General features: G+C 41.6%; 1 protein-coding gene across 2 annotated transcripts in view; it reads right to left on the reverse strand.

Moving 5' to 3' along the window:
* Positions 1 to 25,588, reverse strand: part of TMEM163 (transmembrane protein 163) — a 110,857-nt gene that overhangs the window by 27,334 nt on the left and 57,935 nt on the right. For both annotated transcript variants that reach the window (XM_066611888.1, XM_066611889.1), the window contains exons 3-5: positions 23,367 to 23,410; positions 20,683 to 20,774; positions 6,293 to 6,389 (exon numbers count right to left, since the gene is read on the reverse strand). In XM_066611888.1, coding sequence (XP_066467985.1) covers positions 6,293 to 6,389; positions 20,683 to 20,774; positions 23,367 to 23,410 — 233 coding nt within the window. The remainder of the gene's footprint in view (positions 1 to 6,292; positions 6,390 to 20,682; positions 20,775 to 23,366; positions 23,411 to 25,588) is intronic.

Genomic DNA, 25,588 nt, shown 5'->3' on the forward strand with positions numbered 1-25,588 from the left:
ATGTTTAGCACCAGGACCCACTTTTTTAGAAAGAGAATCTGTCAGGACCCACTGGAAGTGATCTCATGACCGGAAGTGACATCGTCAAGTAGAACAGTTTTCAACAATCCTAGGCTGCAATCCTACCCACACTAACCAAGGAGTAAGTCCCACTGACTATCATTGTTAAAAGCATATACATAGTAGCCTGCTAAAAATACAGAGCTGTGATATTTCCCCAGATGCAGTCACATCCCATGAGAGCATCAAGTCTAATATATTAAAAATAAAATATTGAAATGAATGGGGGCCCACCTGAAATGGGCTCGCGACCCACCTAGTGGGTCCCGACCCACAGTTTGAGCAACACTGCTCTAGAGTACAATTCTGCAGGATCCAGAAGACTATGGGGTTACTGGTGTTCTTCCCTTTGCCCACTGAGTCAATATAAGTGCCTTCCATATACGAATCGATCATATTCGTTGCGACTTGGATGCCACATTGACAATGTCTGACGATGTCCCCTTGGCAACTGCTTGTCCAGCGTTGTGGGATTCTTTTCAGCTTGTACAGCCTGAGGATGTGGACAGACTCCTTTGGAGTGTGAGGCCGTCTGCCTGCCTGTTTGACCCTTGCCCAGCTTGGCTGATAAGAGCTGCCCGGGGTGGACTGGCTGAGTGGACGGGGAGGGTGGTCAACTCTTCCTTGGTGGAGGGGACGTTACCGCTCGCTTTGAAGCGGGCGGTGGTTCGCCCCCTCCTGAAGAAGCCCTCCCTGGATTCCACTGTGTTGGATAACTACCGGCCAGTCTCCAACATTCCGTTTCTGGGCAAGGTAATTGAGCGGGTGGTAGAGCCCAACTCCAGAGGGTCTTGGATGAAGCGGATTATCTGGATCCTTTTCAATCTGGTTTCAGGCTGGGCTTTGGGACGGAAACTGCCTTGGTGAATGACCTACGCCGGGGACTGGACAGGGGGGAGTGCATCCCTGTTGGTCCTGCTGGACCTCGGTGGCTTTCGATACCATCGACCATGGTATCCTTCTGTGCCGATTGGCCGAGTTGGGAGTTGGAGGCACTGTTTTGCGGTGGTTCCGCTCCTACTCGGGAGGATCGGTCCCAGATGGTGGTGCTGGGGGATGCCTGTTCGACACCCTGGCCCTTGAGGTGCGGGGTGCCGCAGGGTTCAATTCTGTCCCCCATGCTATTTAATATCTACATGAAACTGCTGGGAGAGGTCATTCGGGGGTTTGGAGTGGGGTGTCATCAATATGCTGATGACACCCAGCTTTATCTCTCCTTTCCTCCAGACTCCAGGGTGGCAGTTGAGGGCCTGGAGCGCTGTCTGGAAGCAGTGAGGATCTAGATGGGGGCTAACAAGCTGAAATTAAATCCAGATAAGACAGAGGCTCTCCTGGTTCGGAAATCCTCGATACAGGTGCTGGATTATCGGCTTGCTCTAAATGGGGTTGCACTCCCTCTGAAGGAGCAGGTCACCAGCTTGGGGGTCCACCTGGACTCGCAGCTGCTCCTGGATTCCCAGGTGGCGGCTGTGGCTAGGGGGGCCTTCACTCAGCTTCAGCTGGTGCGCCAGCTGCAGCCGTACTTGGATCGTGCAGACCTGGCCACGGTGATCCATGCCACGGTGACATCGAGGCTAGATTATTGTAATGCGCTCTATGTGGGGCTGCCCCTGAAGACGGTTCGGAAACTGCAATTAGTGCAGAATGCGGCGGCCCGCATGGTCACTGGAGCTAGGCGGTTTGACTCTGTCAGTCCACTTCTCCGGGGGCTACATTAGATGCCCATTCGTTTCCGGGCCCAATTCAAGGTGCTGGTTTTGACCTTTAAAGCCCTATACTGCTCTGGGCCAGGGTATCTTAGAGATCGCCTACTCCAGTACAATCCGGCTCGTCCTCTCAGGTCATCAGAGAAGGCCTTTTTACAAGTGCCGCTGCCTAAGGAGGTACGTGGGGTGGCTGCAAGAAACAGGGCCTTCTCAGTAGTGGCACCAACGTTATGGAACTCCCTTCCCCTTGACTTGAGAATGGCTCCCTCTCTTGAGACTTTTCGGCGAGGCCTGAAGACTCTGCTGTTTAAACAAGCCTTCTGAGTTCATGGCCTTTTTAACATCTTTTATACATTTTTAGTTGTTTTTTACAGGCCTGATTCCTCTAAGAACTGCTGTTTTATGCTCTTTTTATTCTGACTTTTACCTGACTACTGTTTTTATGTTCTCTGTTAATGTGTTTTTAATATGTTTTTATCTGTTGTTAAATTATGTTTTTATCTGTTTTTAATATGTTGTAAGCCGCCCTGGGTCCCTTTAGGGAGAAGGGCGGGATAGAAATAAAGTTTATTTATTATTATTATTATTCCATATATGGAAGACATGGTTAGGATACCTTCTTCTAAAATCCTTGGAGAATGTATATAAGGCCATGCAAGATGAATTAATATCTTTTCATAAAACAAATGTAGATTAAAGTTTTTTACTTAAATATAGTCTTTCGAGACTGAAGGTTGCCAACATCTATTTTTATCCTGCTATTGCTATAATAGATTATAACATAATCAACAAATCTGTATGCAATACAATAGAAGCGATAAAAACCAATAGAAGAACAAATAGAAGCAAGGGCAAACCGAAGCAACAAAATTGAAGGGGCATAATAGAAATGTGCTCAGCTCCTGACAGAGGGTCAATATGGAGGGTGCAGTTCATAGCTCAAATGGGTGGTTTGCCCTCACTTCATAGTGGAGGAGTGGCCTTGGAGAACTCACACAGCTGTCAACCTAGCTTCAGCTAGTGGCAGTACACACGGAAGAACCCACTCCCCCAGATGAGGAGAATGGCTCTCTCACATGGGAGGATGTGAGTGAATACACATACACATAAATTATACTTGCCACTCTCATGCCAAAAGAAATATAAGGATGAATCATCTCATCCCTGATAAGCATATGAGTTGATTTATTTTGTTCCACATCAAGCAGTAATGCTATGTTCCTTACTGAACCAGGAAGAGGATTTTTCTCATGGTGGCACAGGGTTTTTCAACCACATGATAATTCCATGGAAATCATAGTCATGCAGCTAACATTTTACTAAGCTTTAAAAACATTCTAAAAGCAACATTACTCAAGAAATTTGTTATTTTAATGTAAGTTACATTTTAAGAGTCCCTTAAGACCCAATCATATCCTCAACATCTGCCAGCATATCCCCACGTACATGGGTAATGACAGCCCTGCCAGTGTAGAAGTCCGCCAGCCAGGAGATACCAGTGCAATGTTGGAAAAACACCACTCCAGTGTAGCTCAGACAACACTTGGATACCAGTGCAATTGGCAGGAGGAGAGTCCAAAATAGGGAGGAGAATGTGGCATGATGTGGAAGATTAGACATACAATTTATATTAGACCCCTTCAGAGAATGGACACACCCTAATGCTGGACAAACACTATGCCAATGACAGAGCTGGCCTAGCTAGGAATAACCCCATAAGAAACAATGGGGAAGCAAAAAAAATAGCAAAACATTGCACCTCCTGTCACTCCCGACCCCTACAGAAAACAGACTACATTTGGCAGCCAATCACAGCATACCCACCCCAGTACTTTAGTAAAAAACTAAAGTATTGCATAATCACCAAACATATGGCATGGAGGTACCATGGCTTACCTAGAGGGGGGGCAAGCAGGGTAAATGCCCCAGGAACTGCAATGGGGGGGTACCACTGCTTCCAGCGGACCCAAAAGGCCTTTTGTCCCAAAAGGAGCTTTTTGCGCAGCTTAGAAGAGGCGCTAAATGCTCCATCAGAACCAGAGAAGCAGTATGCATCTCCTCCAAAATTGGAGGAGGCGCGTACCGCTTCTCAGGGGCCTGAGGGCTACCCCTCCCTTCCATTGGAGAAGGAGAAGAGGAAGGCTGTGCTCAGACCAGCAGGGAACTGTGTCAAGAGTGGTTGCACTCCTGCAGACTCTCTCAGCGCAGTTGCCGGCCACATCTGAGGGCTGCCCCTCTTCCCCTTTAAGAAAAGGGGGCACTCTTTAGAGCAGCGCAGAAGTGGTGCACGCCTCCTCGGATTTTGGAGAAGACACAAACCACTTTTAGGCCCCAACGGAGCCTCCCCTGCCACTTGTAAGTGGGGCAAAGGGCTCCATCGGAGTCCTTCAGGGCTGGCTGGAAGCGGTACCCATGACAGGTAAGCACTGCTTCCAGGAGGTGGGTGGTACTTCCAGCAGCCACAAAGTGCTCCAGAGGAGTCCTTCATGTTGTGTACAAGTGGCAGGGAAGGCTCCATCAGAGCCTGGTCTGGTTTCTCCCCCGTTTTTTCAAAGGGAGAACAGAGGAGGCAGCTGTGCAGAAGTAACTGTGGTGGCGATGACATCACCGCAATTACTTCCAGATCAGGGGCAGGGGGGCAGCAAAAGCAGAGGTGGCCAAGGGTGTGGGAAAGTCTAGGACACCCTCTGTAGAGCTATACCTCTCTGGTCTCTCAAAGGGGAACAGTAGTGACGGGAACAATGGTGAAAGGAAGTTCACCTTTTACAAGTCAAGGATTTTTGTTTCAGATTTGCTTGGCACTCTTCCCCAACATGCATGGTGAAACAGATTGCAGCATAGTCACTGTTCTCCAGTGGCTCAGTAACATTTACATTCCTAACCAGGACCTGAGTACCACACAATATTAAATCCAGAGTCATCTGTCCTTTGGTGGCCGCCATGACTAGCTGTTCCAAGGCACAGTCATTTAGCAAGTCAAGATATCTGGTCTCTCTTTCAAGATCAGAGAACAAATTGACCCAGGCGATATGAGGATAATTGAAACCCCCCGTTATTACAACCCTATCCCTCTTTGACACTTTCCCGATTTGTTTCTTCATTTTGTGGTCCCCTTCAGGTTTTTGACCCTGAGGACAATAGCACATTCCCACTAGTACATTGCTCCTTAGGTCTGGTAGTTTAACCCACAAAGATTCTATGGTGGAGGTAGTCCCACCTTCAATCTCAGCTCTGCTAGACAGCCCTGCTCTCACCTTCTCCTCCAACACGCCCCTCCCTGTCCCTCTTGTAGACTTTATGGCCTGGGATTGCAGTATCTCACTGGTTTTCCGCATTCCACCAGTTTTCCATTATACCCACTATAACATTTTCTCTACATTCCAATTCTCCCATCTTTGCTCTGAGACTTCGTGCATTTGCATAAATGGGCCTGTATACGGGATCTCCAAAAAGGGTTGCTTATTTGCGCCTTTATCCCCACAGCCTCTCATTTTGCTGGACTGGTTGTCATGTCCCATCATGCTTCCAGTCCTAATTTCTACGCTGTCATTCTCTTGTTGTTCTCTAACAGATTCAAAGTCTCATGGATATAGCCGCCCTGGGTCCCTTTGGGGAGAAGGGCGGGGTATAAATAAAGTTTATTATTATAATTTTAGGAAGTACTGCTGTACAAAATTCAGCTAAATGGGGGGAAAACACCATAACAAGTGCAATCCTATCCATGATCCATGTGCTTGTATGGCCATCAGCACTCTTAAATAGAGAAATGTCCTCTTATTATATAGAAGAGACAGTTGTGTTCTCCCTTGAAGAGCAGAAGAGTCTTCAAGGAGGGAGACAGCAGAAGTACTGCTTGAAATTCTAGACATTTTCAGAACTCCAAATTTTCCATTAAATGCCCTCTCAGATTAGATACCCAAGTATAAAAGATCACACCACAACATGACAAAGGTAATTAATCTCCTTGAATTAAGCATTCCCAAGAGTAGCAAAATCTTCACATCTCCAAGACAACCAGCATAAGTGCTGTCCTGAATAATGTTCAGTTATCACTATGTGTACAAACCCCTGGTTCTAGGCATTATGTTTATCCACAGATGCAATACTGTGTTCAAAGCCTTAGTTCCCTGGGTTAGCCTATGTTACTGGATAGATCACACTTCAAGGAAGCGGAATAAAACTGAATCCCCAGTGTACTGCTCCCCCTTATGGTTTTCCTTTGCTTCCACTGTTTGGTATGTAAACCGCAGTAGGAATACTAAAAGGAAATGAAGTTTGAACTTTACTCCAAAGAGCAATTATATTTCAGTGTGAAAAGTAAAAAAAACAACTGTCCAACCCAATGAAAAAAATATCAAATGGCCAAATACATAAATATACACACATCCTTGTCAGTTTTAGCAACTCACTGCATTACACAGGGGTACGAAAGGACACAAGCATCTGCCCAAAGATCATGTCATTGCAAAACTGAAAGTCTAGTCTCATAATTTAATCTTACATTTTAGAATTAAAAAGGGTCTTACCACTTCTGGAAGTAATTTATTTGCAAGGTCATGGATGGCTTTGATCACTATACATAGAGCGGATAGAAGAAATATCACACCCAGGATGACACAGGCTCTGTAAAAAATGATATGTTTACACTGTATTTGGAGTTATATGTCCTGTTGATAGCAAAACACTGGACCACACAGTGACCTTAACATTCAGAGCATGAAATTAAAGAATACAGTATATTTATTTTATTTTTATCTTGTTTTTCTCCCAAAGGGCATCCAAAGTTTCTCCTCCCAAAGGGCATCCAAAGACTCATAAAAATATATACATCTAAAATCAAACTATAATACACAAAATATATCATATACATACAAATAAAAAACAGCCATCAGTATAATAGGAGAACATGAGCACATAAGCGTATCAAATGCACATCTAATATACACTCTGTTCTTTTTAAGTCACAGAATTGGGAAACAAAATGACTACCAAGAACTAAAACGGTCCAATGATTTCAACAAAAAGCCTACAGAACAAATGTTGGGTCCTCCTCAGCCATTGTCAATGGCGAGCTAACATATGAGGAGTTCCCAATATCATGTCACTGAGCTCTGCCCCTCCCCCTGACTATGATGTAGGCAAGTTCAGCATTTGTCAGTCAAGAAGATGCGTTTCTCCACACAATTGCCACTTTTTTTTTTAAGCACATCAGTAGCCAGGGTGAGGGGTTACGAGGTGCAATCTGGGGGTCCTTCACACAGTCACCCTCCACACAGACATGATACCTCAGAAGGGCTCTTGTAAGTTCTCTGGGGCTGTGCAGGCCTAGCAGTTCAGTCATTGGACAAGGTGGGGCATCTGAAGTAGTAAATATCTACAATACATCTAACTGCAACAAATTCAGATAAAACAGCATAACTGATGCCATGGCTGGTTGGAACCACTACAATTTGACTCTTCCTCTCCCAGAACTGTCTTCTTACTGGCAATTATGGAACTTCAAAGGCTGGGAGGTGAATTCACTTGTTTTTGCTTCCCACCCTGTCCCTCTTTCCTCCGGTATTGTGTCTATTAGATTGCAGAACCTGTGTAATTTTTTCCACCAATGCACAGTGCCTAGAAAAACAATCAACAAATGTAATTTTTCAGCAGGTTTATTAAGTGGAAATGTACTTTTGCAAACCAGTATTATTTTTAGTGGCAGTATCAAGCTACACAAAGATATTCTGGATGAGGTCATAAAGTACACCCCGTACCTATATTACTGAAACCTAATTTACTCCAAATTCTTTGCTATAAGCCCATGACAATAAATCTTATGTAAACAGAACTCCTCGGTTACCCAAATGTTGTGAACATGAGACTTTTCTGATAAATGATGCTGCACGATAATTCACTTTGTAAGCAGCATGTGTTTTCTTTATTACAAGAAATAAAGAAATAACATTTCTCATCTAGCACGCAGCATCTTGTCACCTATTGGGAGCACAGTCTGAGGCAGTTATAATTAGCAGGGTAGTGTGCTACTATTTTTTACCCTGTAGACATCAGTCAATCTGGTGGTTTGGCGACATACACAAAATTCATATCAAACTAATTAAAGGAGCCACAGAACAGAAAACAGAGTTCTGCCAAGTTGAAGAAATGTCAATACTCTGCCATAACTGAGGCTACATTTATGGCTTACTCCATTCATAAACGTAGATAAAATGGCTTTATCAAAAAGTATTTTCAATGAACTCAAGGTGGCCAAGCAATGAGTAGCTGGCTCAGAAAAACTACCAGAGTAAAGAAGGAAGGTTGGTTCTGCAGTGATCACAACCAGGTAGGTCACATTCTCACTGTTGTCAGCAGAGAAAGATAACAGAACAGGGTCACTGAAGAAGAGGACACAACACTACTGATTTTAAAATATTTAACACCCTGTGAGGACTGGTCTCCAAAGTAAGTTTGAGTAGCATGATGATGTTCCCTTTCAATCACAAATCAATCACAGGATCAGGAGAGTGAGACAAAGCATAAACAGCCAAAAGAGCATGCAGGGTATTCTTTGCCTAATCCCACCACTTCCAAGCCTTTGTAACTAGGCTGCTATTGAAACTTAAGCACTCAGCAAGAACCAGTTAAACCAACATAGTCCCTTCTGTTTAACACAGCGAAGACTGCAATGTATACAAAACTAGCAGTCTCATTCACAACTAATTTATGGAATGTTAAGTAGGTAAATTCAGACTGCAAGATACTTTATCATTTATTTAAAGACTTTATACCCCACCTTTCTCCCAGTAAGGGCAACGCCTCAAAATATCCTGGTCCCAAGCTGTAAAGGGCTTTAAAAGTCAAAACTAGCACTTTGAATTGTGCCTGGAAACAAACCAGCAGCGAGTATAGCCACAAAAGCAGTAGCCTAACTGAGCTGAACCAACAAGCCCTGTAACCACATGGGTGCCTGCATTCTGCACGAACTGCAGTTTCTAGACAGTCTTCAAAGGCAACCCCACATAGAGAACACTGCAGTAATCTAAATTAGCTGTCCCTAGGCCATGGGTCACCATAGCCAAGTTTGAAAAATTCAAATATAGTAGCAGCTGTTGGATCAGCAAGCTGAACAAAAACTTCCCATCCACAGCCGCCACCTGTGAATCCAGGAGCAGCTGCACAACCAGAAACACTCCCCAAGATGCAGACGTGCTCTGTCAGAGGGAACGCAACCCCATTCAGAGCAGGACAATAGTCCAATACCTGCCTCATGGACTCCTAGACCAGGATAATTATATCAGGATTTAATTTTAGCTTGTTTGCCCACATCCAGCTCCCAGTTGTCTCCACGCAACAATCCAGGACCTCAACAGCCCCCTTAGAATCAGGTGGAAAGGAGAGAAAGAGCTGGGCGCCATCAGCATATTGATGACTCCCTACCCCAAATCTACGATGACCTCTCCCAATGACTTCATATAGATATTAAACAATATGTTAAGTGATGTCCTCAATAGGGACTTAAACAAAAAGCATATGCTGTGCCACTGTTCTGTTTCCCCATGCTCCTCTAGAAACCAGAAGCTATATCTGCCTCTGACATCAGTAATCTTCAGGCAATACTGCAGTCCTCACAGAGCACCTGCAGATTGGTCCAGATGGTTCATTCACTGTAGAAATTGTCATCCCAATGGCAAAATTCTCACTTTCACTTGTATTTTCAAGTCTCATCACATTGCAAGCTCTTTTAGTCCTGATCCATGTCAACAAGGTTTACCAACCAGAACAGGGAAACTCATCAACGTGAATACAAAAGAGAATGCAGACAGAAAGCGACTAAGGGATCCCACAAAGATGTAGTCCCAGTGGCAAATATAGAGTCTAGACCAGTTCTGATGAGGAATACAGGTTTAACCCCTAAATAAAAGGGCTTTAGCTAATTGTCTTTAATGACCAGAGATCAGATCAGCTTTGACTCCCAAGCAATATGTCTTTCCTATGAATCACTTACTTGATCTCCCCATCAACCTCCACCTCTTTGAATCCTCCACTTCAAAAAAGGGGAGAGGGGGAGTAATCGGAACCTTAAGTAATCCAAGGAAGAAAAGAAATGGGTATCTTTGCGAGGACCAAGCACACATGTAAGAGAGAACAGACATGCTGTTGTGCTGGTTCCCTGTACTTGATCCTGATAATATTAAAGTTTCCTGCTGTCAATTTAAAGAAACACAGATAAGGTCCCATCTCTCTAATTCCCTGTCTAAGGGTGCAATCCTAAGCAACTTTCCAGCATGGAGGTAAGAGCAATGCAACTTGAGGAGGCTTCCGTGACTGCCCCCCAAATTCAGGATGCAGCTCAAGCTCCACTGGCACGGCAATGCCAGAGCTCGAAAGTTGGTTAAAATTGCACTCTAATTCATCTATGTAATACTACCCCCAGTTAGTGCTTGGTTGCCATAAGCACTGAACTATATGAAGTCTTCCTGCACTGTATCCTCCAAGAACACAGGTGCACATTTTACATTAAATTGAATTTTAAAACAGACTTCAACAGAACATTGAGGTTTCAATAAATTAGTAGCACTCTGAAGTCCCAAGTTTCTGTGGAACTTAAAATTTAAGGTATGGACTCATTAAAGCATCAAAAAGGAGAAACCGACATACATTGACCTTGGTTAAAATTCAATATATTCTTATATAATAACCATTTGTCTCTTTGTGCTAATCCCAAACCAAGTCTATGTTGAAGTCTAGAGAAGAATTGAGTGCAGAGGGTTTTGACTGCCAATGGTTTATGTATCTACAATTATTAGAAAGATTTAAAACTGATAAAAAAATTATATGGCTTTGAAGAGGGAGAGTCAATATTGGAAAAACAACTAAGATCAGATGAGCAAGTAATATCTAAAATATATAAATTACTTTTGAAATTTGAAACAGAAGATGAACAAGTCAAAGAATGCATGATTCAGTGGGCGAAAAATGTGGGCCATGAACTCTCAATGGACAGATGGGAGAAACTATGGTTAAAACAGATAAAATTTACTCTGAATGTTAACATTAAAGAAAACATATATTGGATGATTTATCGATGGTATGTGACACCAAGTAAACTAGCCAAAATGTATGAAAGTATGTCCAATGGTTGCTGGAAATGTAGGAAACAAGAGGGAACCTTTTACCACATGTGGTGGACGTGTTCAAAAGTTTAAAAATATTGGTTACAAATTCATGCACAGATACAGTTGATCTTCAAAACAAAAATACAGTTGAAGCCAGAAGTATTTTTATTAGGTATGACAGATGAATATGTGGAGAGAGAAAAAATGAAGTTTTATTTTTGTATATGATAAGCGCTGCCAGAACACTCTATGCTCAATATTGGAAGACTATAAACATACCCTAGATAGAAGAATGGTGGACAAAACTTATGAACTTTGCAGAGATGGACAAACTTACAACTTTACTTAAGGAGAACTCAACAAAAAACTTCTTGGAAAATTGGAAACCAATTATTGACTTTTTGAAACAGAGAGAAAATAATAATTTAATGTATTATGGATTTGAAGATTGGTTATAAAGGATTAGATAATAATATGGACTAATATTTGTTAATGTTTAGACTTTATATAAATAAAATATAAGAAGTTAGAATTTTTTTTGCTTCGCTCTTGCTATACCATTAGAGTTTTGTTTATGTATTTGTTTATGTATTTTATGTTTATTGTAGTTTATTAAAAATAAAAAATAAAAAAGGAGAAACTGACATATATATGAAATGGTTCACAAAAGGTAGGAAATAAAGATAACAGAAAAACTGGTTTGGAACGATAAAATCTGGGAGATGAAGAGAACATATCAATCCTAATCCTATGGCAACTGCCACAGAAAATATTTAGCAGAATATATTCACCTCATATTCAAGATGAAAATCTTAGCAAAGAGGAGATACATGCTATTATCTCATGAATGATTCAGCATTCATTTACCACATTTAGCTAGTGTAGCATCTTTTTAAAAATATACTGGCTGTGAAATTCTGTAGTCATGCAAAATTCACAAGCATGCCTCTTTATACCTATGGCAGAATCTTAAAGGCTGAAGCTCTCTCTCAATTCTGAGTACACCGATTTCTCTCTGTATTAGTTAGCATAATTTATTGTATATAATACTGTTCCAAAACCAGTCAACAAACAAAAACTGAAAGCCATCCTAAACTGTAAGAAAAATATAACTCACATTTTACAGTACAAACACTTGAAACTCAACTCAACTTCATGCCCAAAACCTCAGAATTCCAGTCTAAAACAAAATGCAAATAAGCCAAATACCAAGACTTTCAGACTAGTTACTGTGCTAGTCTGAAACAGATTAACTGCAACTATTTGCAATTACTCTAACAGCAAAGTGCAGCAGGCTAAGCAAAACCACTTTCATTCAGAACGTGCACATTTACAGTACAATCCTAAATATGCAGTACTTATTCAGAAGTAGGTCCCACTGCATTCCATGGGGCTTACTCTCAGGCAAGTGTGCACAGGATTGCACCTTCAGAGAAGTTAAATTGCACATTGGAAGTGTTGCAGACTTGATTACATGATATGACCATCACTATGAAATCTCATTCCCAATTGGTCTATCCTGATAGATTCCCTTAAATAACTATAAGGTGACCCAAAGCTCTGCCTGATTATGCCAACTGCTTTAGTTTTCTATGCATCTTGGGGAGCAGTTTTTCCCATATGAACTTGACTTAAGCTGCAAGACTACATTCACCTGGGAGTAAGCACCACTGAACATGGTGAATTATTTCTGAGTAAATGTGCATCGACTGTGCTGTTAAGATCATTTAGGGCCAATTCTTCATTTGGGACCAATTCTTTTTGCAAGTGACATTGTGAACTAGATTCTTTCATAAAACATCCTAAAAATGCTGTTAATTCCATAAAATCTAGGGAAACCTGTTGCATAAATTTATATGCCATGAATTATAAAACTGAGAGATTACTAAACATCTCCAAAACATGTGTCAAGTTTCCTCCAGTACTGTCACATCACTAGCAGTTATCAGTAGATTTTAAGTTAGTTTTGACCAACCCACATTCAACAGACATGAAACTTTTTTATTGCTGAATCAACGTAAATCTGCTACATTCATCCTTCAGCAATATTTATCTATTTAGAGGAATTCTTTATTTACACAGTCCTCAATTCTTCCTGATTGCAGCCCTGACAGGTCTTTTATTTCAAGACAAGACACCAGGCCAGTAATTTAATTATCTGATCAATTCGAAGTTCAAATATTCCAAAGCACTATACAGATCATGTGTTGGGACCCATTCTCAGACTGCACCTTATGTACGGGATGTAATTGAACAATGTGCAGGAGGAGTTCTGTACTGGGAAGGGGTCTAGACAAGATGCTGCCTCTTTCAGCCTTCTAAGTCTACATTAAGCAATAATGAAGTTCAAATAATCAAGGATTGACTACACTGAATTATTCCTATTTTGTTTTTTAAAAAACCTGTTTTTTAAAAAAAGCTGCAACACTCTCAAGATATCTGAATTGTCAAAAGACTTTGGCTGTTCAAAATACTAACACATTGTGAGAATCCAAACGCTTGTGTGCACCTTTAAACTGCAACCGTGCATTTGGTTACATCTCCAGGGGCTAATTCTTAGGTGCAAACACAGTTACTTCACCCACATGTGGGGCATTCTATTTCCCACTTACTGTATGTAGCTTAATGTTTCTAAATGAAACCACAACCCAGCCGCTCCTTTTTTCCTGCCAAAGTGTTATCAGAAAGACAGTTTATGGCCATAAATGTCTCTCACTTCTGTGCCTCACAAAGACACTGCCGCATATGTGACATTCTTTACTCACGCTGTCACTTGACACATCACACACGAACTGACATGTAGCAGTTGGCTCTTGAAAACCAACAGAGCCCACAGATCAGCACAACTTAACATGCATGCTTTGAACTAGAGGTAAGAAATTTCACACTTAAAGTCCGTTTACTTTCATAGTCTAAAAACACACCCACACACAGCGTCAGAGGGTTGGGAATTTGCAGCTTCCTAGTCCTTTGTAACTGTTAAACACTTGCGTGAAAGCATATGGAAACAAGATAGGTTTTTTGTTTTAGATTGTGAGCCCTTTTGGGACAGGGAACCATTAGTTATTCGATTTTTTTCTGTAAACCGCTTTGTGAACTTTTAGTTGAAAAGCCGTATATAAATACTGTTAATAATAATAATTAATAATAGGCAGCAACAACATAAGAAAGGGGAATCGGGCATCTTGAATAGGTTGTGGTGGTGGATCCCCCTCCCAGAGGCACAAGAACTCAAAAGTTGGACAACCCAAATGCCTCAATGTTTAAGATTTCTGGAAATACAACAATCTAATAAGCTTCAGTAGCCTGCACTAAAGAAGTTTCAGAAGAGTAATACAAAATTGCAATCAGTGCATACAAACCTAAAATTTAGGATGTAAGCTTGAAGACAGGGTCTGTTGCTATTAACCCCTCCCCACTTCCAGGATTGCAAATAAGATAAACATCACTTTATCTGCAGCCTCTTCAGTTCTAGTTCTGGTATGTCATACCATAACCCCTTTAAGATGGAGTTGCCCCCATGTGGGAGGAAATAACCCATATGGTCATTCCCCCCCCCTCACAGGACCAGCTATCCATGAGACTAGCTGAGGTGCAGATTTTCCTTCCCATTCCCACAAGTTGAACACCTCCTGCTCTTTAGATTTAAGAAAAGGGTAATATTGCTCCACACAGAGCACAGGAACAAAGTTACAAACATGACAGCGTGGAAAATTGCCTCCATCCCTTTGCGAGAAGATCCTCATTTCCAAGCCCTGAGTTTTACCGCTATAAACAGCATCAGTTAATTTCTTGCTCTTGTAAAGTTAAAAAGCAATTTTTGTTTCAAGTACTATGCAGGGTACATTTTGCTAGTTTAACTGCAGAGCAAGATGCGGTTTATATAATTTAGCTGCTGTAAAATATCTATTGAGGAACATCTCCCTGTCTAATTATCATCCCGTTGGATTTCCGGCAAATAGAATGTAGTGACAATATGTCTAACTGGGTATATAATAAAGCCCTTGGTAATTACTACTCTCAGCTCAATTTGCTCTGAGAGCAGCAGAGGTGTGGCAACAGAATTAAGAAAAAATTAGTGATGCATGCAAATACAATCTGTACAAATGTTTTCACTTAAACTTGCCAATACATGGATACCACTTGGCCTCCCCCCCCCCACATGCACTGTATTTAGTAAAATGTCTAATGTGCAGTTGGAAACAATTTTAGCAGCCTTCTGCAAAGTTAATTAGAAGATTCACTCAACTGTGATGACACCAGCCTTAATAAAACAAGATGGTCGATATCAGTCAAATAACTGGCTTCCAGGCTTTGTCAGCTTATGGTTACCTTATAGCTTGGTTTTCAAAACTGACAAAAGAACAGACTTTATTTTCCTTTCTTAACACGAGATAGTGAATTTTAACCAATCCAGACATATTCTTTTAAAAAGCAACAGATAAAATTCTCTCTTAATCCTGTTTCTTTTGTTGTTGTTTTTTCTTTCATCTTAGGAAGGCAGAAGCCATCCAGCCTTTAAGATCCAGATTCTAGGCTAGATTGAATGATACTACACTAACCTGCCCACTTTAATTACACAGAAAGGAGAATGGAAACATCTTCCCACATTGGGCCATTCCCTAATTGTACACTGATGAATGGTTCAGACCAATTGTCCCCTGCACATTTAGGTTCTGATGGGACAAACAGTGAATGGGTGATGTGCACACCCATGTGATTAGGGTAGTTCAGCTGGACATATCAATTGACCTGTCCCAGGATCAGAAGATATATTATCTAACTCTATTAAGCATATCACTTCCTCAAGCAGCAAACTTGTGTCAAAAGCATCCTTGTGTCAAGACAGGTTGTGTCTTGGCATCCTCTGGGGTTCCAGTACCCTCATGGATGCCGAAAATTGTGTTAAATGAAATCAATTTTTTAAAAAATCAATGTCCCTTTACCCAGAGGCTTAAAAATAGCCTTGCTTGCCATTGTAATGTGGAAGAGCGGCAACAGTCAGGCAATCAACCAACAGCTTAGTTTCAGTTCACTCAAAGGCAAGCAACCCCTCCCTTCAGCCTGCAGCATGTGAAGGAATGCAAGGAAGAGTAATAATCACTTCCACACTGCATTCTTTTGCATGCTCCAGGAGGAAGGAAGGGGTTGCTTGCCTTTGTGTGAACCGAAGCTAAGCTGTTGGTTGATTGCCTGACTGCTGCTGCTCTTCCACATTACAATGGTAAACAAGGCTATTTTTAAGCCACTGAGTAAAGGGACATTGGTTTTTTTTAAATTGATTTCATTTAACACAATTTCATTTGCCTCTGAGTGAACTGAAACTAAGCTGTTCTATGCCCCTAGAGAGAGTTTGATTGATCGCTTGCCTGCTGCCACTCTCCTGCATTACAATGGTAATCAAGGCTAAGTAAAAACATGCTTTTCCTTTAATTTAAAGGGCCCTTCTCATCGCATTGAGATAAAATCTTTGGTGAAAAAGCCATAGATAATTAGGTTACCATAGATACTTGTGTATAAGTCAATCTCACAGATAAGTAGACGGCAGCTTTTGAGCCAAAAACAATGGAATTTTCTATGACCCTTGGATAAGTTGGGGGCAAAATTTATGGTTGTGTGAAATTCTTTGAAAATGACCTACCGATAATTGTTCTGACCTCAGTTGTTTTGGCTCAAAAGCAGCAAAAAGCCAGAAAGACAAAGAGAGCCATTTTACCTTCTTTTCCAAACAGGAAGGAAAATGAAGGTGCTTATGGGCGTTATAGGTTTTGTGAGGAGTACAGGCCAGCACTTCCATAGCAGCAGGCCTCATACAAATAAAAGCACCTTCTCTTCCTGTTTGGAGAAGAAGCTAAAATGGCTACCTTCTTTGTTTGCTTTCTGTTGCTACCTCAGAACAATTACTAGTAAGTTACTCCTTCCCCCCCCCCACCTCCACCCCTGTGTCCTGATTCTCAGCCTGGTCCCCACCTCACCAAGCAGCTGCTCTCAGAAGCTTTACTTACTGTATAAGTCAACTCATGTTTTCAGGATCAGTTTTAAGGCATGCATTTTTCAACTTATATATGAGCATATACAGTCTACCAGTATGAGTTCAGAAACGAACTGGGGCCACCCAATAATAAGGTAATGGTTTCTACACGCTGGGAAAGTGGAGGGGGCACAAAACATAAAAATAATAAGAGAAAAATGGCTTAAAAAGAACCTGCAAGTTTTCAGGACCTACAGAAGGGTACAAGGGGAAACAAAGGGAAATGCCAAAAGGGAAAAAGAAGGTATTGGCCTGCTTAAGCTCATAGGAAGTATCCAGAAAAGGAAGACAGAAGATTGTTACTTATGTACGCGTATCTATATGCTGTCATCTTTGTAGATGACACTTTACACTGAGTTGGGGGGAGAGATGCATGTCAAGAGATTTAAAAAATCCCTCCCTGTACTATATGAGTGGAGAAAAAGAATACCTGAATACAAGCCTTGACAATAAAACACACTTCTGGGTTCTTATACAACCTTGATTTTATGAAAGCCAAAATATCACTCTTTCCTATGCCTTCAAAGTAAGAAATTGGGGAAATTTTTCCATATCTGAAATTCTCCATATCTGCATGAACCCAACTTTCCACACCAATGTGAAGAGCGATAACAACACTGATTCCACCTGCATGGCCACAGAAGCCTCAGGGGGGCCAGTAATGCTGCTGCAGCTTCCATGCCAATAAGGTTGCATGTTAAACTCACCAGAAGTATTCTTCTTAAAATACATTTGCATGCATTTTAACAGATAGGTCATAAGATGCATTTCTGTAAAAATTGCATTGGACACAGCCAATGATAGTTTGAAAGCAATCTCTGCAGAGTCGCGGATGTTCAGGATATTTATAGTTGCACAGTCTATTTTGGTTATGGACCAATTTTAACATATGCAAAGGAAATACACAGACTTTTCATAAGGCAGAGCCTGGTTTCAGTAATCAGACTGAGCAGACATTTCCAGCCACTACTGTGATAAGCTGGGAGAGGGGGAATGAAATCCATCAGCAGAGACTGGTTTATGAGCAATGAAAGATTGTGTTACTAAATAAACAACATAGGGCATGATCCAGTCAAAATTATACACTTTTTAATCCCACTGATATAAAACTAAAGTTGCATAAGTATAACACTGGTTCATTGATTGGTATAAGGCAGACTAACACATTTTACTTTGCTACTGCATATCCAAGAGGTCTTGCTAGGAATATTTTGGAAATCTAAATTATTAAAAGTTACAAACTAACCATTTTAGAAATATTAAAGATTTAATATGGGCTTGTGTTAACACGATTTTAAAAGTCACTAACGAAAAAGAATCAATGGAGAACATGAGTTATTACATTATTTGCACAGTCAACGGTGGATCATAAAATTGGCTGAAAGATTCTTACAGCATTTCTACCAGCTTTGTGGATCCCATGTTCGCAAGTTTCAGTACCCTGTCACTGGCTAGACTATACTGAATTAGCTGAAGATGATACAACAGCTAGTCATAATGCCTAACTTAATTGCTGGTGAAGTGGATTTTTTGTGTAATAAAGAGATTTGTGTAAAACTTGGGGGGGGGGGAATGCCCTCTCTTTGGCCTACTGATTCACAAAAACAAATCGAGGAGAAAAAAGACCATAAGGACAAACAGCTGTAAGAAAAAGATGTAGAATTATGTTTTAGTGTTTGCAAAGTATTAACAGATCCCCCAAAATACCTATATGCCAGGAGTTCCCAAAGTATCGGTCAAAACGACTTAGGGAGTTGCGGGATACACCGCAAGGGGGGATGCATCTTGGATTTTGCAAGATCCAAGATATCCAGGTTGAGTCAATAAGGCTGCAGGGATGTCATGTCTCAGGTAGGTTTGGGAACCACTATATACGCTTTTCAAATAATAACTTCAATGATAAGGAGATTCCTCAGTGGGGACAGATATGTATTTCTAGCCCAAAAATCACATTCAGAGTCTACTGTGATGAAATTATTACCAGAAAATGGTTATCTAAAGTCTTCAGGTGACCTGTTAATTTTGTGTTTATACAGGCGTGCCCCTGTATCTGCGGGGGAATCTGTTCCAGACCCCCCATAGAAACAGAAACCACAGACACCTCCCCCATCCCCTGCATGCCAACCCTGCTCAACCATTACATTGTTTTAAGCACTTACCAGGGTGAGAGTCGGCTTGTATATAACAAACCCCACCCCAGCACGCAACCATTAAACCATTAAAGAAACCTTTCCTGGGGCATCTTCTTTAAACAGGAATGCTTAAAAAGAACACCAATGAGATCTTTTTGTTGACCTCATTAGTGTTCTCTTTAAGCATTCCAACTGCCAAAGGCAGACTGTTTAAAAAAGAAGACTCCTCTAGTAAGGTTGTTTAAGACAATTTAATGGTCATGTGGGGGTTAACCCCCCACAAGACCATTACATCATTTAAAACACACCCTAGGGAGAAAATAGCCTTGCTTAAACAAGTTGATTTTTGCCCCAGTAAATTTTAAAAATTATTTAATGGTTGTGTGGGGGGAGGGGGCCCTTCATTCGTAGATACCTGAAACTGCCGATATGAGATTTGTGGATATGGGGTTCAGCCTGTACGTTCAGCCCTTGCTTACTGCTCATATCACTCATGATTTTTCCTATCAATCAGCTCTATAACGAAACCCATTAAAGTCTATTGAACTAATAATCCCTAGACTTAACATTAACCTAGTAACCTGGACAGCAGAACATTGATCCATTTTCTTCGTGTGTCCTGAGATTTTAGAAATCTTCACCTATTTTATATCTTTTCAAGAAACTGAGCTAGAAACCAAAAAATTGAACCTTTAAGCATTGTGATCAGGAATGCCACTGAAATTTGCATTTCAGAAATGTGAATCTTGAAAATTGTTGCAATGATAACTTGAATATGAGACAAATATGACCTCCAACCCCCGAGGATCAGAATTGTTCTAAGTAGGGGTTGCTGCCCAGGGAGCCCTTCTAACAAGCCTGATCGCCTGGGCAAGCTTTTCCTCAGTAAGCCAAGTGTGCAAACAAAGGGAAGAGAGGTAAACAGGGGTGAGCATGCTAACCACTAGTCACTATTACCCTGGATCAATGTGCAATTGCTAACATTCCTTTTCTGGACCTTGACATTCTTGTCTGAAAGGGCCAATCTGGCTCAAACATATCCATGGTGAAATGGCTAAATTCCCACTGGGTCTCTATTCCCTGCCACTTCTCCTTCCAATTTTACCAGGAACAGCTGACATGCAAGTTGTGCCCCACCAGTCAGACTGGGGCAAATTAAGATCAAAGCCATAAGCTTTGCCATAAGCTAAGTCAACTGAAAAGAAGATTAATAAAGATGTAGCTATTTACCCTTCTCTGTGTGGTGGTTCCCTCTACTCTCATTATAGTCACAAACACCTTCAAAAGATAACTGTAAGAATTCAAATTCACAAATCCATTAAACACCAATATAGATAAATTGGACAGACACACAAGGTTTGTGACCCATTACACCAACCTCTGACATTCTAATTCCCTAAAAATATGTTTTGCTCTAAGATACACAACTATTCACAACTCTGCTAAAATCTTAGTCATCACTCACAAAGTACGTTCCACATAATGCATAGAAAATCCAAACTGCATGTATTTTATACAGATTAGAATGATGAAAGAGAGAGAAGTACAGGGATCAGGGCAAAATGTAAAGAGAAAAATATTTGCTCCTAGGTAGATTTCAAATTCTTCATTCTTGCAGACATCTATAGGACCTAAAAACAACCATGAATACTCACATATATTCCCTGTGTGCTGAGTGTACGGCAGCTGCATTGCTGTAGCGCCACAGAACTATCACTGATGACAACACATCCAAAGTAGCATCGAACTGAAAAAGATATATAAACATTTGGTTTGGGGAATCTATTAAGGCCAATTGTGCTTAAACGCAACACATTTCTAACGAGCTCATTTCTAATGAGATCATGGAGTAGCTCTGCATCTGAATAAAAACAGGGATCAGCATTCACTAAAATGAGCTGCTCTTATTAGCAAACAGACTGTTGCAGACTTTACTGAGAATTGAGGAGGCTTTTTCCACCTATAACCAGGGCTTTTTTTCTAATGGAAGGCGGGGGGGGACGGAGTTCTGGCACCTTTTTGCAGGGCCCCTCCCTTTGGAGGCATTCCAGGAGGGGGGGAGCAAACCAGAGGCATTCGCTGGGTGGGTGCTGGGGGGTGCAGGGTGGGTGGGCGCCTGGCCCCTGCCTGACCGCACAACGACCCCCTCCTGCCCCATCTCCAAGGTCTCGCCTGAGCCCAGTCCACCTCCCTTCCCCCCCACGCTCTGCTTCCCTGTGCAGCTTCCAAGCCGGTGGAGGGCACGGGGGACACGCGACAACGCTGAAGAGGAGGACGGACAGCCAGTCAGCCAGGGAGATGGGCAGCGGCACCCACGGAACACCCAGGTACTGGCTTGGTGGAGGAGGAGGGGAAGGAAGCTGGCTGGTGCAGCCCCCGTGCCAATCTGCAGCACAAGCCTAGGCGTGTCTACTCAGAAGTGCTCAATGGGCTCAATGTGCTCTACTGTGTCTACTCAATGGGTAGACCAGGGGTGCTCAATAGGGGATCGCGATCTACCGGTAGATCACAAGGCAAAATGAGTAGATCACGGAGCCCTGTCTCTCCAAACTGTTAATATGTCAGTTTCGTCTAGTGACTAGACGAAACTGACATATTTAGCTGACACTAAACTGACACTGAAACTGACACTTTAGCTGCTCTTCAGGCATGCAGCAACAAAACTGAGAAACTGACTAAACTCCAGCAGGGGCTCCATACATTAAAGGGGGTGTCTATCAGACGCTTCCTTCCCCCCTGGTAGATCTCCGGGCCTTGCTGGGTTTCAAAGTAGCTCTCGAGCCAAAAAAGTGTGAGCACCCCTGGGGTAGACAGACTCAATGTGTCTACTCAATGGGGCTCATTGTGCTCAATGGGGCTTGCTCCTGGGAAAGGGTGCATAGCCTTGCAGCCTGAGAGCCCAAGCCTATGCATGTCTACTCAGAAGTAAGTTCCATTGTGTTCAATGGGGCTTACTCCCGTGAATGTGTCATAGCCTTGCAGCCTGAGTAGATAGGCAGAGGAGGGGCTCTGAGGCTGCAGTCCTCTCCACACCTTCCTGGAAGGAAGCCCCACTGCCTCTAATGGGACTGACTTCTGAGTAGACCGGCACAGGATTGGGCCTTGAGGCTGCCTTCCTATCCACAGTAAGCCCCATTCACTAAAGTGGACTTCTGAGTAGACATGCATAGGATTGGGCTCTTAGGCTGCAATCCTAGGCACTTTCCTGGGAGTAAGCTCCATTGACTAGAACAAGACTTACTTCATACATACCTAGGATTGGGCTCCTAATCCTGGCAGAGATATATATATCTGCACCTGTTTTCACATGCTAAGGGCAGGTGAAAAGGGATTCTACATGTGTACAACGTGCTGTCCAGCCTTGCCAGAGATCCTCCTCATCCTTCCCCCACAAGCATGCCCTCCGCCAGCCAGTGTTTGCAGCTCCTCTCCAGCAATGCACAGCAGCTGCTCAGGGCAGCAGAGAACATACAATTGCATCCCAAGCACCTTCCCAAAGACGCAGAGTATTCTGATACCTGAATTAAACCATATTTAATCGCTTGTTTGCAAATGTAGCTGTTTCTATGTGCACCTAAGGACCCCTCTCGTGTAAGAATTCCTTTTTTGTTCTTACTCCCACAGTTGCTCAGAGCAATTTTACTACATGGAACTCATGTAAGCCATTTTTTGGAATCCATTTACTGCTTCCTCTCCTCGAAGTAGTGCCACACTACATACTACATGCTACAAGTGCACCTGTACAGTATTTTTCCCCATGTGTAGAAAAAGTAGCTAGGGGGAAGGGGATGTGGAGATTGACAGCCCAATCCTATGCATGTCTACTCAGAAGTTCATCTTTAGGGCGAAGCAAATAAAAAATATTTTATTTCTCCAATAAAAAATGTTTAATTAATTAATTTAATTAATTAATTAATGAAAGATTAACAAGTTGTGAGTTCCTGCACCTTTTTTTTTTTACACAAAAAAGCACTGCCTATAACCCACCAATATTTTCCCTCTTCTGTCATAATACATGCCTATTTAAGAAGTCATCAGACTAGAAGTATCACATCTTGTGATGCAAAAGGAGAAAACACTGGGCAATGTTAGTTAAAATATGTACTTTGGGTTACTCTCATGTTACCAGAAACAGTAAGAGGCAATATAAACACAGACAGATAATTCTTCTGATACAAGACATCACCAGAGTGACTTTACTTCTCATTACTCCTTGCAAACAAAATTCTTCTACTGTGAACTGATATTCACAGTGAACAAACTCATCCGAATAAGGAGAAAAATGGGGATCCAAGTTCAGAGAGTACTTAATGTACATTTCCATCATACAATTACTTACAGCAAATCCAAATGATGAAGCACTGTACCTCATTACGGAGACAGCTAAAAGAAAAAAAAAAACACAACACTTGTGATATTTTTGTTCACTGAAGTAAGGAAAATTTGCAACTTGATAATTACAGAAATAAGAACTCAATTAGACAAAAATTAATTAGATTTATAAACACTGCGCTGAGCTTCCATAATGCCTAACAAGTCTAGTCTGCCACTTAAGTAGACTTCAAAGAAATATATTTTTAGGAAACAGAACTAAACAGAAATTAGATATCTGCAACAGGATACCAACTCCTCTTTAAAAACAGCCACTCCAGGACTCAATTTAAAAACAGAGACAGAGCAGGGGAAGAAGGAAGCACCCTCACACTCATTAGCTACTATCATGCTGTTGACACAGTTGGTAACATCTGAAGCATTAATAATAACAATAACAATAACAACAATAATAACAATAATAAAAACAATAACAACTGGTATTTATATACTGCCTTTCTTGGTCATTGGAATTGCTCCTTTGAATTTAATTTCAAGGCAGTTCACATGGGCTGAGTTTCTCTAAACCCCGAGGGAGTTTTACAGTAAACAAAGAAGTTCTATCTTTCAAGAACAAACTACATTCCAGGCGGAACTTTTCATTCTGGCTGCGTTGCCTCCCACGCTGACAAATAGCTGCAGCCAACTTCTTGTCTCTTATCCAAGAGTCAGTTTCTCGAGGTCTCACCGCTCACAGAAGCTTCCAGTGATCTTCAACTGGCAACCTTCAGGTGTTATCTTCGGGCTTAATGGCGGTTCTATCCTCTAGACCAGACCTCCAAATAAGGTGGACAAGGTATAGTCCATTGCTACATTATTCTTATTCAAAGGGCAGTATTTTCTCATGCATGGATCTATTAAAGCTGACTTAGTGGCAGCGTAAGCATCACTGCATCACTGCCTTCTTTCTTCTCTTTTATGAAAGCAATCTGGTTTGTTTAGAACTGCTTAAAAATTTAACTGAGCCTGCTTAAAACACATTACCCATTTATACAGTAACATTTCTCAATTTCCTTTTCAGGAATGAAGAGGCTGTTTGGGAAATTAAAACATCCTGAAGAGTTGTTGAAACCAGCCTTCTCATTAGCATTTCCCCTGAGGGACTGACACAAAGCAGTATCTAATTTTCAGCATTTCAGTCAAAGCAGAGGTACTGAGGCTCAAAGGAATCATCATTGCACTTGATAAACAAAAGACACTGTACCATCAAAAGGAGTCAAGATGACGCACTGTCCCAATACAACTGCAGGTTACAGTTACATCACCACATCAGTACAATAGGGGATTTTTGACACTTTTAAGCAGCAAATGTGTTTCATTAGAAAATGTCTACGGTCTACAAATCATGGCTTGCCTTATTGGCCAACTATCATCAGCAGTCAACAGTAGCCACACTCCCAAATGCACATTCAATAGAGAGATTAGTATCTCTCCTCATGATGGGCTTTGGAGAAAAAGCCATGAAAGGACTTCGACTGCTTATTGTCTTCTCAAAGCCTATTCTCACTTCAGGTCAGTCACTTGAGTCTCATATTAAAGTGAGACTATATTATTGCCAATTCCCCAATTCGGTTCAATTTGAGTTTTTGCGCGTGCACGCATAACGTATAGACATACATGCGAATGAGCAGTGTTAGCAAGACTTACTCCAAGGAAAGTGTGTATAGCAGTGTTTCTCAAACTGTGGGTCAACATCCAGAAGGTGGGTAACGAGCCAATTTCTGGTGGGCCCCCATTCATTTCAGTATTTTTTATATATATTAGACTTGATGCTACCATGGTATGTTACTGCATTTGGGCAAATGTTACAGATCTGTACTTTTAACAGACTACTATGTATGCGTTTTTAACAATGATAGTAAATGGAACTTACTGCTGGGTAAGTGTGGGTAGGATTGCAGCCTAGGATTGCTTAAAATTTTCCTGCTTGATGATGTCACTTCCAGTCATGACATCACTTCCGGTAGGTCCTGACAGATTCTCATTCTAAAAATTGTGTCCCAGTGCCAAATATGTGAGAACCACTGGTGTATAGGATTGCACTCTACGGCTGCAATCCTATGCATATTTTCTTGGGAGTGAGTCCCAACGAACACAGTGGGACTTAACTCTGAGTAGACTTACATAGGATTGTGCTGTTAGAAGTGCTATCTGTCTTGTCCTTTAGATCAGCACTGTCCAAACTTTTTG

The sequence above is a fragment of the Tiliqua scincoides genome, chromosome 1 (assembly GCF_035046505.1).
Source record: "Tiliqua scincoides isolate rTilSci1 chromosome 1, rTilSci1.hap2, whole genome shotgun sequence".
NCBI classification, from domain to species: domain Eukaryota; kingdom Metazoa; phylum Chordata; class Lepidosauria; order Squamata; family Scincidae; genus Tiliqua; species Tiliqua scincoides.